The sequence below is a fragment of the Amblyomma mixtum genome, chromosome 10 (genome assembly GCF_055824585.1).
Source record: "Amblyomma mixtum isolate Tamu chromosome 10, ASM5582458v1, whole genome shotgun sequence".
Lineage (NCBI taxonomy): Eukaryota > Metazoa > Arthropoda > Arachnida > Ixodida > Ixodidae > Amblyomma > Amblyomma mixtum.
Window position 1 is genome coordinate 32,783,380 of NC_143021.1, and position 16,310 is coordinate 32,799,689.

Consider the following 16,310-nt stretch of genomic DNA (forward strand, 5'->3'; position numbering starts at 1 on the left):
AGAACTATGAGCGCCAAGGGCGCAAAGAAAAGTTCATAAAGCTGGCAGCCTGCTAAACCCAGAAAGCCTGCTTGCAAACACAACGCAAATGTCGGCACGCCAGTCCCACGACCCCGATAAATATTAGGGGCACTTTGACGGTGCCTTCAGACTATGGGGCGATAACAGCCTGTAGTCCTCTTTGACTACGGAGACACTCATTGGCATACGCTTGTAAGATAGCGCTATACGTGAGAGATGACACGACATGCATATAAACCCAGCTTGTTCACAAATCGTGCAAACGTGCTTGTTCTGCCCGTGTCGGCAGTGCCTTCGGCTCGCACCGCATAGGTCGTGGATTCAAATTACGTTCAAAAATTTCTTTACAAATATCTTCAACTGATAGCCATTACGAACGAAGTTCATTCATTGGAGATATCAGGAACTTCTTTATTTTGCATTTCATGTGTAACGACGAAGAAGTTCTTGTTCAGGCAAAGACGACGACGAACTTCTGACCGTTGTGCTGAGCGGCATTGCCATCGCTTTGTGTGTGAGCTCTCGGTGCTCGACCTGTGTGTCTACGAGGCCTGTGTCTCTGTGTCTACCACCGGCGCCCTGCTCCTCTAACCGTCCCAGTGCCCATATTACATTTGGTGGAGGTGCTGGGTAGAAATCTCCATCGTGGAGCTGCGTAGCCGCACTCTTCTCACGCTTGAAATGCCTGAAGACGCCCAAAATCAATCTGTGCAAACGGGACCAGCTCTCATCTGCGCCGGCTCCCTTCGCCAGCGAGATCCGGCAATCTTCAGCGGAGCCGATGAGAATGACGTGGAAGACTGGCTCGCGTCATACGAACGGGTGAGCCTGTACAATAGATGGGACGACGATACGAAGCTGAACAACGCAATTTTTTATCTAACGGGGGTCGCTAACCTCTGGTATCGGAACCATGAGGGAGACATCCGAACATAAACAGCCTTCAAAACGAAGCTTGCCGAAGTCTTTGGTCGCCCCACTGTCCGGCAACTTCGGGCTGAACAGCGTTTGCGTGAACGCTCGCAGCACGTCGGCGAAAGCTTCACCAGCAATATAGAAGAAGTCATTGACTTATGCAAACGTGTCAATGCGAACATGTCCGAAGCCGACAAGATAAAACACATCTTGAAAGGTATCGACGATGATGCCTTTCAGATGCTATTAGCCCTTGACTTGCGCACCGTTAAGGAAGTCTTCACGCTCTGCCAAAGCTTCGAGGAGCTGCGCAAAGAGCGGTTATTGACTCGGAAACACCAACAAGCCCAGGTTGAATCGCTTTCTGGACTGGCGCGTGCAGCTGACAACACCTCTATGCTGCAACAAATCAAAGATTTCGTCCGTGAAGAGGTAGCTCGGCAACTTTCTCTTCTGCCTAGCCCTCAACAGGCGCCGCCTTATTTGGCCCCGGCTCTTCGACAGGCTATACAGGACCAGGTTACTGAGGCGCTTCCATCCTTCCATCCTCCGCCACCTTTCGCCGCACCCTTGATTTACGCCGATGCTGCTCCAAGGTCTGTCACCAGTCCCATGCCTTGCGCCGACGTCGCCCCAAGACCTGTAGCCGGTCCTCGGACTTACGCCGACGTTCTAGTACAGCCCCCGCCGTCGTGCTATCCTACAATGTACGTGCCTGTGCAAGCGTCGGCACCTGCCCTGCGACCAGCTCGAAGAGCAAGCAATCCGTGGCGCACCAGTGACAACCGTCCTGTATGCTACACTTGCGGAGTGCCTGGCCACGTCGCGCGCTACTGCCGTCGCCATCTCCAAGCTCCAGCCCCACGCGCGCAATCTTCGGGGTACTGGCCTTCAACCCGTCAGTATTCTGAGCCTGTCGACCAAACGCCAAGTCGTCCTTTCTCCCCTGATCGTTCAGCCCTCTCCAGCCGCCGCTCCCCTTCGCCTCGACGCCGCTCTATCTCCCACATGCGACGTCGCCCTAATTCTCCTCAGCAGGAAAGCTAGGCGCCGAAGTTCCGGAGGCAAGAACTGCGCCCCCGTCGAAATTTCGAAGACCTCATCGATCACCTGCAAACCTTATTGATGTTTTTGTTGAGGGCGTGTCTGTGATGGCTCTGATAGACACCGGTGCAGCGATTTCGGTAATGGACGAAAAGTTATGTACTTCTTTAAAGAAAATTAAGACGCCAGTTTCGGGACTCACGCTGCGCACGGCCAGCGCACAGCCGATTACGCCGTTAGCAGCATGCACCGCTCGAGTTCGAATCCAGGACACACTATACTCCATCGAGTTCGTCGTGCTGCCTTCTTGCTCACATTCTTTAATTTTAGGGTGGGATTTCCTGTCGCGTCACGAAGCTGTCATCGACTGCGCTCGCGCAGAAGTTGGGTTCTCCGCTTTGCCTAATGTCTCGCCAGACGCTGCTCCTTCTCTTCCGTGCGCTAAAGCCGTCGTCACTGAAGACATCATCCTTCCTCCCAGCTCCACTGCGCTTGTAAGCATCTCTTGTGACTCTGTTTGTGATGACGTTGTTATCTTCACGCCTGCCTGCACTTTCCTGCGCCGCAAGTCCCTCCCGCTGCCCTAGGCTGTGCTCACTATTTCTGCAGGCCTTTCCGTGCTATGGGTCTCTAACCCGTTTTCCTTCCCTACTGCTTTGCGCCATGGCGAATGTCTCGGCAGTATACAATCTATTGCGTCCATTCTCACCTGTGAGGACCCCGCCGATTCACCTCATCTAGCCATGACTGCGCTCAGCCCTCCATCTTCTGCGCCTGATTCCTCCGCTACAGACCTCTTCCTTCGCTCTATCGACACCGATCTTCCTTTCCCGCAACAGACGCAGCTTCTTAACCTCCTTCACCAGTTCCGCTCCTCCTTCGACTGTCATCGGAGTTCCTTGGGCCAAACTTCCACGGTCACCCATCGTGTCGACACCGGCAACCACGCACCAGTGCGGCAGCGCCCCTATCGTGTATCTGCCACCGAGCGCCATGTTATCGAAGAGCAAGTTGATAAAATGCTCCAAGACGGCGTTATCCAGCCCTCCAGTAGCCCTTGGGCTTCGCCTGTTGTGCTGGTCAAGAAGAAAGACGGCTCCATCCGATTTTGTGTCGACTACCGCCGCCTTAATAAGATTACGCGGAAGGATGTCTACCCTCTTCCGCGCATCGATGACGCTTTGGACTGTTTGCAAGGGGCCGAACTATTTTCTTCCCTCGATCTTCGTTCCGGATATTGGCAGGTCCCCATGGTAGCGGCCGATCGCCCCAAAACCGCTTTTGTAACCCCCGACGGCTTATACGAATTTACAGTTATGCCATTCGGCCTTTGTAATGCGCCTGCAACATTTGAGAGGATGATGGACACCATTTTGCGGGGATTAAAATGGAAGGTATGACTCTGCTACCTCGACGACATCGTCTTTTCTGCGGATTTTCACACCCACCTCCATCGCCTGAGGCACGTCTTGAACTGCCTTTCTGACGCCAGTTTGCAGCTAAACTTGAAAAATGCCGTTTTGCCGCTCGTAAACTCACTATCTTAGGGCACGTTGTCTCCAAGAAAGGCGTTTCTCCAGACCCAGCCAAACTTCGAGCGGTCGCTGCTTTTCCCAAGCCTACATCTGTCAAAGAACTGCGCAGCTTCCTTGGCCTGTGTTCCTACTTTCGTAGATTTATCCGAAACTTTGCATCGATTGCTGCCCCTTTAACACAACTCCTATCCAGCAGCTCCAACTTTTCACAGTGGTCACCCGCATGCGACAACGCGTTTTATACCTTACGCCGCATCCTCACCGCACCACATATCCTGCGCCATTTCGACCCGACGGCCCCTACCGAGGTCCACACCGACGCCAGTGGTGTTGGTCTCGGAGCTGTACTCGCTCAGCGCAAACCTGGCTTTCATGAGTACGTTGTCGCCTATGCAAGCCGCACCCTGACGAAGGCAGAGTCCAATTACTCAGTGACGGAAAAAGAGTGTTTGGCTATCGTTTGGGCTCTTACCAAATTCCGCCCTTATCTCTATGGTCGTCCATTTGATGTCTTGACGGACCACCATGGGCTTTGCTGGTTATCCTCCCTGAAAGACCCCTCCGGCCGCCTCGCAAGATGGGCTCTTCGTATGCAGGAATACGATGCCCGTGTAGTTTATCGCACCGGACACAAGCACCAAGATGCCGACGCCCTTTCTCGCTGCCCACTTCCGATTGAGCTCGCCGGCCTCTCAACACTCGACGACTCTCCTCCGTTGCTTCACATCAACGACATGCCTTCAGCGCAGCGCATGAACCCTTGGATTGCGTCTCTGCTTGATTTGCTCTCTACCACTACGGCGGCTTCTCCATCACGCGCTCTCCGTCGCCAAGCTCCTCACTTCGCCATTCGTGACAATCTCCTTTACCGCCGCAACTACAGCGCAGATGGTCGCAAGTGGTTATTGGTTGTTCCTCGCCACCTCCGCTCGCAAGTCTGTGATTATTTCCACGCTGACCCACAGTGCGGACACGCAGGAGTATTCAAAACATACAATCAGATCCGGCTGCGTTACTACTGGCGCGGAATGTATAACTTCATCCTTAAGCACATCCGCTCATGCCTGCCCTGCCAACGTCGCAATCGCCCTGCCCACCCTTCTGCAGGCGAGGTGCAGCCGCTACCTTGCTCACCACGCCCATTCGACCGCGTAGGCATTGATTTGTATGGACCTCTTCCCTACACCGCAGCCGGTAACCGTTGGGCTATCGTCGCATTTGACCACTTGACGAGTTATGCAGAAACCGCCGCCCTTCCGTCCGCCTCAGCGTCTGACGTCGCCTCCTTCATTTTGCGACGGTTCATTCTTCGCCACGGCGCACCACGCGAACTCCTGAGTGACAGAGGCCGCGTTTTCTTATCGGAAGTTGTGCAAGCCTTGGTCCGCAAGTGCAACATCATTCACCGAACAAGCTCTGCCTATCACCCGCAAACTAACGGCCTTACAGAAAGATTTAACCGTACCCTCGGCGATATGCTCTCTATATACGTCTCATCAGACCATTCCAACTGGGATCTCGTCCTTCCGTATGTGACGTACGCCTACAACACCGCAACGCAGTCGACTACTGGCTTCTCCCCGTTCTATCTTCTTTACGGCCGTCATCCTTCTGCTCCACTCGATACCATTCTCCCATACCAGCCTGACGCATCTGAGTGTACTCCTATTTCGCAAGCTGCACGACACGCAGAAGAGTGTCGCCAAATCGCCCGTTCTCTCACAACTGAGGCCGAATACCGTCGGAAATCCCGCCACGACAGCCAACACACGTCCCCGCACTTTTCTTCTGGTAGCCTCGTGTGGCTCTGGGTTCCATCCAGTACTCCAGGCCTCTCCTCGAAACTTCTTGCGAAGTTTCATGGCCCCTACCGAGTTGTGGAGCGCACCTCGCCTGTTAATTACGTGGTGGAACCGCTGATGCCGTCTCCTGATCTTCGCCGGCGCGGACGCGAGACTGTTCACGTGCAGCGCCTCAAGCCGTATTATGACCCTGCCATCTCACCCACGCCGTAAGTCGCCAGGATGGCTCCTCTCCTTCCCGGGGGGGCAGTTGTAACGACGAAGAAGTTCTTGTTCAGGCGAAGACGACGACGAACTTCTTACCGTTGTGTTGAACGGCATTGCTATCGCTTTGTGTGCGAGCTCTCGGTGCTCGACCTGTGTGTCTACGAGGCCTGTGTCTCTGTGTCTACCACCGGCGCCCTGCTCCTCTAACCGTCCCAGTGCCCATCTTACACATGTAATATTTAATAGCTGCAATTCCGCGTGTTATGTGGTGCTTAGCGTTAGTGCTATGCAGTGTTTCAAATCTCCGCGCGTGGTTATGTGGCTGTAACATCGTAACGCAGTTAACCAATCAGGATTTTTCGCTCATGCACAACGACGCCGATGCCGTCTTTTTCGCCACATGGAAGCCTTACGCGATCGCGAGAAACGGCCGCTGCTGCCACGCAGCCTGAATAACGCAGTCCAGTTCACCAGTTTCTAGTTCGGCTTTCTTTACTCTTGAGCGTGACCTGAAAAAAACACCGTAGAATTACCTTTTGAAGTCGAATATGTTGCAAACAAAAACTTGAAGGCGCTGATCGGGAGTCTGTGAAGAAAAGGAAAAAAAAAAACAGGAAATTCAAATGTTAAGTGAGCGTACGCAACTCATGCCCTATGCAAATGTAAGCGGTCGTTGCATGTAATACTTTAGAGTGATTATGGCGATGCAAAGATCGAACATTTGCCAGTAACAGGAAATGGGTACCGAAATTCACAATTCCAACATGACATGCCAGGGCGGCAGCTTTACCCCCAACACAAGCATTTATGCCATTATATTTAGTTCTTGTGGTGATCGCTCAGAAAGCCTACATTGGTAACTCACTTCGATACTTGATACTTACACTGTGCAATGGTAAAAGCTCACGGGGCGAATCATTCAGGCATAAGCCTGTGTTAACCTGCCTGCGTAACTGATAATGTTATAGTGGAGCGCCTGAATTCCTTCGGCCGCATGCATGATAGATTGAAAGCATTAGGTCATCCACTAAGCAAGGAACTGTTGTCAAACGCCATGGATATAGACGGAAACTCCCGGAAATTTTCTACTCCATTGTACCGTGCTCAACGTCTGCGAAGCTAATGAATGGAGGCTGTGGTTAGGGCCATACTACCAGTTATACCAAATCTCAAATATTTCATCGCGGATATGCGTACACGTTTTGTCGAATACATGCATGTCTTCAAAGAAGTGTCATTATCAATGACACTTTTGAATGCCGTTAGTAACTGGTTTAAACACCAACTGTACCCAGCCACGTTAGTAAAACTACGTGCTGCATATCATTTCACAGTCAGGTTTTTAAATTTAGCAGCTATTTGCAAATCGGGGCTTGAAAGCGGTGGTATCCAGGACACGATAGAAGATGACTGGATGCGGTGAATATCTAACTCTGTCCCAGTCAACCGTGCATAGCATTTCGCAGTAAGAGAGCAACAGTTCGCACCAAGAGCGAAAAGCTCTAAAGGCAGCTTGTTCGCCATACCTGAATAAATTTACAGCTGATAATTGGGCACGTAGTTTCTTCCATGGGCAGGTCGTTCTCTTCAAAGTAACTTCGCACGATTTCCTCTATAAACTCCACACCAATCACGCTGTGACCCAGGTCCAGAAACCTGCGTGTTCAATGAACCTGTCAATCGCTTTCGTTCAGTCATGAAACATTTTAAATTCACACTTCTATGTTGAACTTGAGCGTTCGATTTAGTACCAGAGCGAACACAAACCATCCAATTATGCTTAAGAATATTTGGTCTCTTTTGCCCGCCGAAGAATTACAGGGTTTTTATAAACAGGTATGACACCGATCAAAATATCATGTGCGAAGGTATGTTAGATGCTAGTGACTGCCTCATATAATTGAAGACCTGTGTAAACGAAATACATGAGATAGTTACGTCTTTCAGAGCCCATTTTGATCGTGGACTTAATAGCAGTGATTTTTAAATTTTTTTTTAGATTTGTTCAAAAAAGTGCATTACGCTACACCTATAGAAGACAGATCCATTCAATAGAACCTGATCAAAGTGAAAACAGTGGTTGTGTCAGCTCACATTTTCTGAAAACTACTAGCGAATGATTTCTGCTATGCATTTTGCTTGGAACTCAGCGCGCAACAATTAAGACAACCGCTAGAACCCTGCATTTACATTGTTTTTAAGCCTTTTCAATCGTAACAGGCCTTTCTCTTACAATTTTGTGATAGCTTCTAAATACTTTATGTGTGGTTAACTGGCATGTGTCAGCAGATTATGTCGCTTTTTTGCACTCCTGTCATTGTTAATTGAGATAGATTATTGCGTTAAATAAAATATATAAATATCACGAATTTTGCTGCATGCCGTTCTCAGTAACAAGGGCGACGTTTCTTACGCGCTGTACTGGGTTTACTCGCATGTTTGCGAAAAGCACCCGATATGCTGAAACCGCAGGGCGCATTTCAGTAGTTTACGCCTTCTTTGCTAGAAAAATTTTCTAGATGAACGGGACAGTGGTATGTTGTCAAGAAAAAATTTATACTAGGAGAAGCTTCATCTTGCGCACCTTCTTAGTCTTTCCTACATCAAAATGGCCGCAAAACTTTGTACTCAAATTTAAATACCTCAAACAAAACTCTACTTCGAAACCTTCCTTACAGTGGAGACCTTTTCAAAAGCCGTTTTATTTTTGTTATGAAATCCTAGCGTCTTAGCATATATAGACAACAGGTTAAGGGTACTAAATTGTGAAAAAAAAATTGCTTTTCGAAAAAAAAATGCGGCGGGAATTTAAAATTACAAGTTTTGGATGCGAAAGCATAGTTTCATTGGGCACGTTGTTGCGAGGTTCACTAACGATTACTTATTTATAACGGAAACAATGAATGATAATCTCACAGCTATCGTTACAGAGTTCGCCGCAGAAATAGGTGGTAGGACGGTTCCACAGGATACCAGCAAGCTATCTCAGGAGACTAAAGATCTGATTAAGAAACGCCAAAGCATGAGGACGTCTAACTCCACAGACAGGATAGAACTAGCAGAGTTATCGAAGTTAATAAATAAGCGCAAGGTAGCCGACATAAGAAAGTTTAACATGGAGAAAATCGAGCATGCTCTAAGGAACGGAGGTAGCCTAAAATCAGTGAGGAGAAAACTGGGCATAGGTAAAAACCAGATGTATGCGCTAATATACAAACAGGGCAATGTCATCAGCAATTGGGATAAGATAGTTGAATTAGCCGAAGAGTTCTACACAAATCTATACAGTAGCGAATGTAATCATCAAGTTACTGAGGGAGGCAGTCGAGCACAGCAATGGGACATCCCGCCAGTAACGAAGGAGGAAGTAAAGAAAGCCTTAGGAGCAATGTAAAGAGGGAAAACAGCTGGTGAGGGTCAGGTAACAGCAGATTTGTTATAGGACGGAGGAGAGATAGTGCTACAAAAACTAGCCACCCTGTATACGCAATGCCTTGTGACCTCGAGAGTACCAGAAGCTTGGAAGAACGCGAACATTATCTTAATTCATAAGAAAGGAGACGTCAAGGACTTGAAGAATTACAGACCAATCAGCTTATTGTCTGTTGCCTACAAGGTATTTACTAAGGTAATCGCTAATAGAGTCAGGACAATCTTGGACTTTAGTCAACCAAATGATCAGGCAGGCTTTCGTAAAGGATACTCGACAATAGACCACTTTCACACCATCAATGAGGTTACAGAGAAATGCGGAGAATATAACCAACCCCTATATATAGCCTTCATTGATTACGAGAAAGCATTTGACTCAGTGGAAACCTCAGCTGTCATGCAGGCATTGCGGAATCAGGGTGTAGAAGAGTGTTATGTGAAAATATTGGAAGATATCTATAACGATTGCACAGCTACTATAGTTCTTCATAAAGTCAGCAATAAAATTCCAATACGGAAAGGTGTCAGGCAGGGAGACACGATCTCGCCAATGCTCTTCATTGTCTACTTACAGGAGATATTCCGGGGACTGGAATGGGAACAGTTGGGGATAAGAGTTAATGGAGAATACCTGAGAACTGCAAAGTATGATAAATCAGTTAGACAGGCAGAGCAGAACGGTGGGGCTAAGAATTAACATGCAGAAAACCAAAGTAATGTTCAACAGCCTAGCAAGGGAACAGCAGTTCGCAATTGGTAGCGAGGTGCTGGAAGTAGTAAGAGAATATGTCTACTTAGGGCAGGTAGTGATCGCAGATCCGGATCATGAGAGGGAAATAATCAGAAGAATAAGAATGGGGTGGAGCGCATATGGCAGGTTCTCTCAGATCATGAATGGTAGCTTACCAATATCCCTGAAGAGAAAAGTTTACAACAGCTGTATCCTACCGCTACTCACATATGGGGCAGAAACGTGGAGGCTAACAAAGAGGGTTCAGCTTAAGTTAAGAACAACGCAGCGAGCTATGGAAAGGAAAAATTATAGGTGTAACGTTCAGAGATCGGAAGAGGGCGGAGTGGGTGAGGGAACAAACGCGGGTTAATGATATCTGAGTTGAAATCAAGAGGAAGAAATGGGCTTGGGCAGGGCATGTAATGCGAAGGCAAGATAACCGCTGGTCCGTAAGGGTAACGGAGTGAATTCCAAGAGAAAGCAAACGTAGCAGGGGATGGCAGAAAGTTAGGTGGGCGGATGGGATTAAGAAGTTTGCGGGGATACAGTGGCGGCAACTGACAAAGGACAGGGTGAATTGGAGAGACATGGGAGAGTCCTTTGCCCTGCAGTGGGCGTAGTCAGGCTGATGATGATGATGAATGGCATGCCTACTCGCAAGCATATAGTCGTAAGCCAACGCATATACTAGGTTCACATTCATTCGCCGACAAGTAGCGCGTTTTTGTGGCCCATGGGTTGCGTCCTTGCCTCGAAATGTGGGGACCTTTTCTTTAATTCTCTGTGTCTTCGGACAGAATTTTACTTTTCTTTCCTGTAAATGTTATTATCTTTCGGCCTCGCGCTGCCGTCATGGAGACAATGATGTTGTCACGGGGGGCTTGGGACCACTACTGCTGGTCAACGCCGCCGGGTTTCGTTCCAGCTAAGCCATGTATTGATTTTGTGTTAAAACATTGTCGCTGAAGACCACAGGACGCAGACACACGTTTAGTTGCGAATCACGACCTTTTTTTTTCAAGTTCAAAAATGTTAAGGCGAAGGCTTTAATGCTTCATCGTTGTCGGCAGAAGGTTGTCAGCAGAGGTGACACGTTTTTCTAGTCAGACCAGAAAAAAATCTTTGTGCACTATAGAATTTGAACCACCATCCTTCCATTCCGCAGCCGAGCATGCTAATGGCTACGCTACTTCCTGCCAACGCATATGTAGTTCTCCTTGTTTAGGACGCTGGAGAGTGCAGAAAGGCGTCGAATCAGACGGATGCCTCCCGAACGCCCTGCAGTGTCTCCAGCACTTAAGATTCACAAACAATTGTGTACTTAATTAACATCTTAGCCACACAACAGTGACACAAGCAGCAGCACCGCGCTTAAGGCTTTCGCCTCACCGCACTTTAGGTGAACAAAGTTCCCCCTCAATTTTTTTCTTTCCGGCTATATATCCGAACTTCAACGATGAAGTATTGTCATCTATCAAGCTCGTCGTATCATTTTTTCGCTAATTTCTCCTGCTTCTCTAGCGGTTTTTTTTAATGAAACGTTATTCAGGAGATTAACATTCATCGAGCATTCATAACATAGTATTATAATAAATAAGCAATGTGCTGAAAATAAATCTTCTATTGTTGGTAGGCTAATGTGTTAGAGCTATTTGGAGAAAATAACTTGTTCATTGAGGCCACATCATTTACGACGAAGAGAGGTTAGTATACTAATACCGGACACTACGCCTTTCTCAAACTTAGTTGGCTCTAAAATAGAAAGAGCGATTATAATCCTCTAAACTTTTCTCGCCAATGAAAAGAAACCGACAGGGGCGCAAAGCCTATGTGTGTGCCACTCCGTTAGTAATTTGCTGATAGGGTGGCCACCTCGCACGTTGTCTGCTGCATGGTTGTTTTATCTAGTTGCCAATCTAGCACGAGCTATCCATGAAAGCATCTTCTAACCTGACAAACCTAACGAATTTGTGGCAATTTATTTATTTTTTTCAAATACCTACTGGCCCATGGGACATTGTGTAAGGGGGGCCGTCACTTTTTAAAAACTTTCTAACAGAAAAGGCAGAAAGGTATAAAAACAAAAATGCAGTAGACGTCTAAATTAGATGAGCACATGAAAAAAAAAGCGTACTTAAATAAACATAACAACAGGGAGATAAGAAAGAGAGGTAAGCTAAACTTGATAAAGCACAACAAAATAGCATGAAATGCGCGCAGCTGGTGTTATCAGCGCGCAATCAAAGAAGTGGTGATACAATACAGATCCCGATTTGCTGGGCAAAATAGGGCAAACAGATCTGAATAAATGTGGCAAAGAATAAAAGACAAACGTTAGTACAAATATTGTTTCCAAATGACACTTGACGGCTGGAACAAAGCAAACACGATATCAAAAGATGTCATTGAAGGCATGCTAAGTGATGAGTCCACTTAACGTGCGGTCAGTTTGTAATGGAAGGTATCTGGATGAGGCCAAAAAGCGATAATATCTGGCAAATCATTCCATGAAGTAATCGCTCGAGGAAGTGCCTATTGATTAAAAGCTAATATGTCACCGTATATTCATATGAAGCTGATGTGATATAGCAATCTTTTAGCTGAGCGAGATGGAACATCGAGGTGAAGAGAACAAGATATACTAAGGTGAATAAACTTTTGGAATAGTGTAAGAGAGCAATGTCACGGTCTGTGGCTAAAGATTCTATTGAATGATGGGTTCCGATCTCAGTGATGCTGGAATGGTATTTAGAGTTTATCGAAACGAATCATGGAGCACAGGTCTGGATGGCCTCTAGCCTGGTGATCATGTTGTTATTATAAGGAGACCATTTGGTCTCCTTATAATAACAACATGATCACCAGGCTAGAGGAAGCGAGCTCTAGTTGTGGACGAACAAAAGTAAAGCAAACTTGTTTTCGAATATTAGCAGGAGATGTTCTTAGATTACAGTGTAGGCACCTAAAAGTCTGCTTTTTTGCTTATATTTTGCAGAGTTAAAACAGTGCACTTGCAAAAGAAATGTGCCTTAAACAACGAGTGTTTCTAGTCAGGTACGGTTAAAGTGAAAATGATTACTATTATCTGTGGACTATATTCAGGTATGCACAAAGAGGGGGCGTGTTCTACCTCAGTAGCGTTCGCACCGTTCGCAAGGAACGTTTTCGCGCAGTATGTCAGCATCGATGAGGAGGTGTGTTTTTGAGGACGGTATATCGTGTCCGTGAACGGCGTGCAAGATAGCGGTACTGCCAACCAACTCTCCAACACTTCAACGATCAAAAAGCTTTCGGAATTATGCCCTTGACTAACTTACATTTGCAACGAGTTAAAGCTAATTGCCATAGTGGTGTGACGCTAACAACAGGCGCAATACATAACAAAAGCTCAAAGTGTACGACATGATTTGAGAAAATTCCGCGCAGAAAGTATGTGCGTAAGGCAATTGAGCCTGGCATTGGCCTTTCGGTGAAATCCAAATTAACCGTTTTCTTTTGGCTCAAAGTGAAACGTGCCCGAAATGTTGAGCATGCCACGACATGCTTCCAGGCAGCCTCAAGCACCTCAGAATTGACAAAAGACTCACCACTTCAATTCGTGTGCTTTCCCGCAAAGTGGGATGAACACGCGTGCGTTCTCCTTTCCAGCCAGGATTGCGTCTTTGTTGTCTAGCAGCAACCTGCATGAAATTTGAAGCACAAGAGGTCGAAGTTCACTGTAATATCCATGCAAAGAGAACTTTATTCAACGTGCCTCAACCTGTACCGTGACGGTTTGAGATGTTCCTTGATGCATCGATTTAATTCAACTATTTTCCAGCATTCACAGAATTTCCAGCTTATAGGAGACTCACTGCGGTTGTTTTTGAACGCAAATAAGGCACGCTTTTTGTTCTGCAGTCATGTATAAAATTACATTTTGTGTCACAATATTTAAAAGCTATAAAGCAGAAGTTGAACGCATTGTCAATTAAATACTCTAGGTATCTTAGTGTCACGTAGTGGTGACTGCTGTCCGGCGAACAGGAAAACAGCGAGAATGTCTTCGAAACGACACTCTTTATTTGGCTGACTTGCACCCGCAAAGAACTGAATCACTCGGCGGCAGCGTAGCAACTAGCGTGCTCGGCGGTCGTCGACAGAATTCCCACCTCGCTCGGCCGTGCTCAATTTAAAGCTGATAGAGAACTTCCAAAATAAAGCTTGGAAAGTTACTAGAACGCTCTGGAACAACGTAGGTTCGGCTCCGCCTGGATGCGATCGATAGATATAAATCTAGGCGCGTCTTGCATCACAAACAAAGCGATAAAGCGGCGTGCCGGCGGCTCAGAAGAATAAACAAACAAAAACTACAAACATTCGCGGCTATGGGAAACGACGTTCAGCCGTCTAAAACGACCCAACACAATTTCCGCGAAACATGCACCGCCTGTGGCTGTAAAAGTTGATCGTGCACGCTAACAAAAATACTTTAACACACATCCTCATATACGTGTCCTAATTTTCAATGGTGCAATGCGCTTGCCCATTTACCTTTCCTTCCAATGTCCCCTTTGCAGTCAGCGTTCCATGGCATTACACAATGGTCTATGTTGAAGTATTTCTATTCAGCTTACAGCCTTCATTTAGGGTCATGACATCAAGTTGAACGGTATCTCCTACACTGTCTTCACTTGTGCGTGGGATTGTGCTAAAATAAAAAAAAACCTGAAAGAAACTGGAAGCGTGGCGCTGGTGGCTCCGCTTGAGATTTTTCTAAATACGCTGTTGGAAAAGAATGGCGTATGCCTATAATATAAATCAGGGCCACAAGTAGCTTCATCAGAGATATCTCGCACTGCCAAACTTTTCCTTAACTATGGGTGGGGCAGAAACCGAAAAGAATTTTAAAATCATCGCCAATACACGTTGTTCCCAGATATGAAAAGCAAATACAGCCTAGTTTTTTCCCACAGTCCTGTCATCAAGATCATGAAATGAAAGGGTCCAGCTGAATAGCAGTCAAACGAAACACTGTTCGGGGCAAAGTTGAAGCACCTCCAAAATAACGCATTACTTATTCTTGGAATGACATTAGCGTTAAGTGCAGCGTTAGCGTTAAGAACATGGAGACAATGTCTGTGAGCAACTTCTATTAGATTGCATTGTACTAATATCGAGCAGGGTACTCCTTGTTGCACGGCCTATTCGTAAGCAGTTTCACCTCTGGCCTCTACATGTAGCCTGTGAATGCTGTATTTTTGAATTTCGTGCATTCTTCGTCAAATTATTTTGGTTTTAGTGACACAGCTGTTGCTCTTGCGCTCAACAATGCTGAATGGACATGTAATTTAGTTCGAGTCTTAGCGCGTGAACAGGAGCTTTTGAACGCTAAAGTCGGCTAGACAAAACAGAGCTCCCTCCTTAGTCAGAATTTGTTGTGAAATAGACGTTCAGGCCAGCGGGCCGATTGCGACGCTGAGGTTCCCAAGACCTTTTAAACAGTTCTTGGCTTTCATATCTTGTCATTTTGTTTCCTGTTCGCTTGTGGGCGCCTTTGGGAACACCAAAACGCTTGATGGCAACGGCAGACCTTGCATCCCTTAAGAGCTTTTTTGAGTATTTCTGCGCGCTAGTCGGCATTCACTAGCCTACTTTTCTACAACCACACTATAGAAAATGCCTGGAAACATAGGTGGAGCTTTAGAGCAAGCAATAAAACTATTACATATACTTAGGTCCCTGCATAACAACACAACGTCGCGTTTTGCCCCATAGGTAGCCAGTTGCTCAAACACTTTTTCTCTTAATTAGCCGAGTCGAAAACGTTGTTACGAATTGCACAAAATAACAAAAACAACTAGACACTTGCGTGAACCTAGAACACCAGGTTGATTGGGGCTGGGAAGTGTGGTCTGCTGAATTCTGTGCAATTTCAACTTCTTTCTGCTCACCAAGGGTCACTTCGGTATTTTTTTGTGTGCTTAAAAAAGCCCGGTCCAGCTAGCCTTCAAGAAATATGTATTAGACTTGGGGGGGGGGGGGGGGTGTATTCAGCCCGAATGTCCCTTTAGTATGCGTGCTGGTTTAAAATTGAGGGGCGTTAGCTACCAAAGCCTCGATGTTCGCCCACTGATATCTTTTGCCCCACTCTCCCGTATTCAAATAGTTGTGCTGTGCACTGACTTCGCATTTCGTCTTCCATTAAACATTCGTTAGGACACCTAGTCCGCGCACTCCAACTATTCATTTCACTTTTATGCATGAAAAATGGGAAGCACAAAAAGGGGGCTTAACACAAACAGAAGGACTCAGGGTCGGAGAGTGAAGGGGGCATGGTTTTCGCAATACTAAACTAATATAAGCGTCATAAAAGTTTATTCAATCGCAAAAACAACTACAGGGAACATATAAAACAGTACCTTTATAGAGCGGCAGCGATATTTCGTAGTTCTTTTAAGTTATATGGTAAAGAACTGCTCCAAACAACTTCCACTGATATTTGTTTGATATTTGCCCAAGTTACTTCTCACTGTAGACTCTTTTGTGTTTATTAGGTGCGAAATATGATGTACCTTGCGCTTAAAGTTTTCATATGTTCATTAGATAGTATGAGAACTTACCGTTATAGAACTTGAGTAC

General features: G+C 46.6%; 1 protein-coding gene across 1 annotated transcript in view; it reads right to left on the reverse strand.

Moving 5' to 3' along the window:
- The window catches only part of LOC149325557 (thiopurine S-methyltransferase-like), an 83,757-nt gene that overhangs the window by 19,383 nt on the left and 48,064 nt on the right, over positions 1 to 16,310 (reverse strand). Inside the window, exons 2-4 of the mRNA XM_089563189.1 lie at positions 13,277 to 13,369; positions 7,051 to 7,180; positions 6,058 to 6,110 (exon numbers count right to left, since the gene is read on the reverse strand). Coding sequence (XP_089419315.1) covers positions 6,058 to 6,110; positions 7,051 to 7,180; positions 13,277 to 13,369 — 276 coding nt within the window. The remainder of the gene's footprint in view (positions 1 to 6,057; positions 6,111 to 7,050; positions 7,181 to 13,276; positions 13,370 to 16,310) is intronic.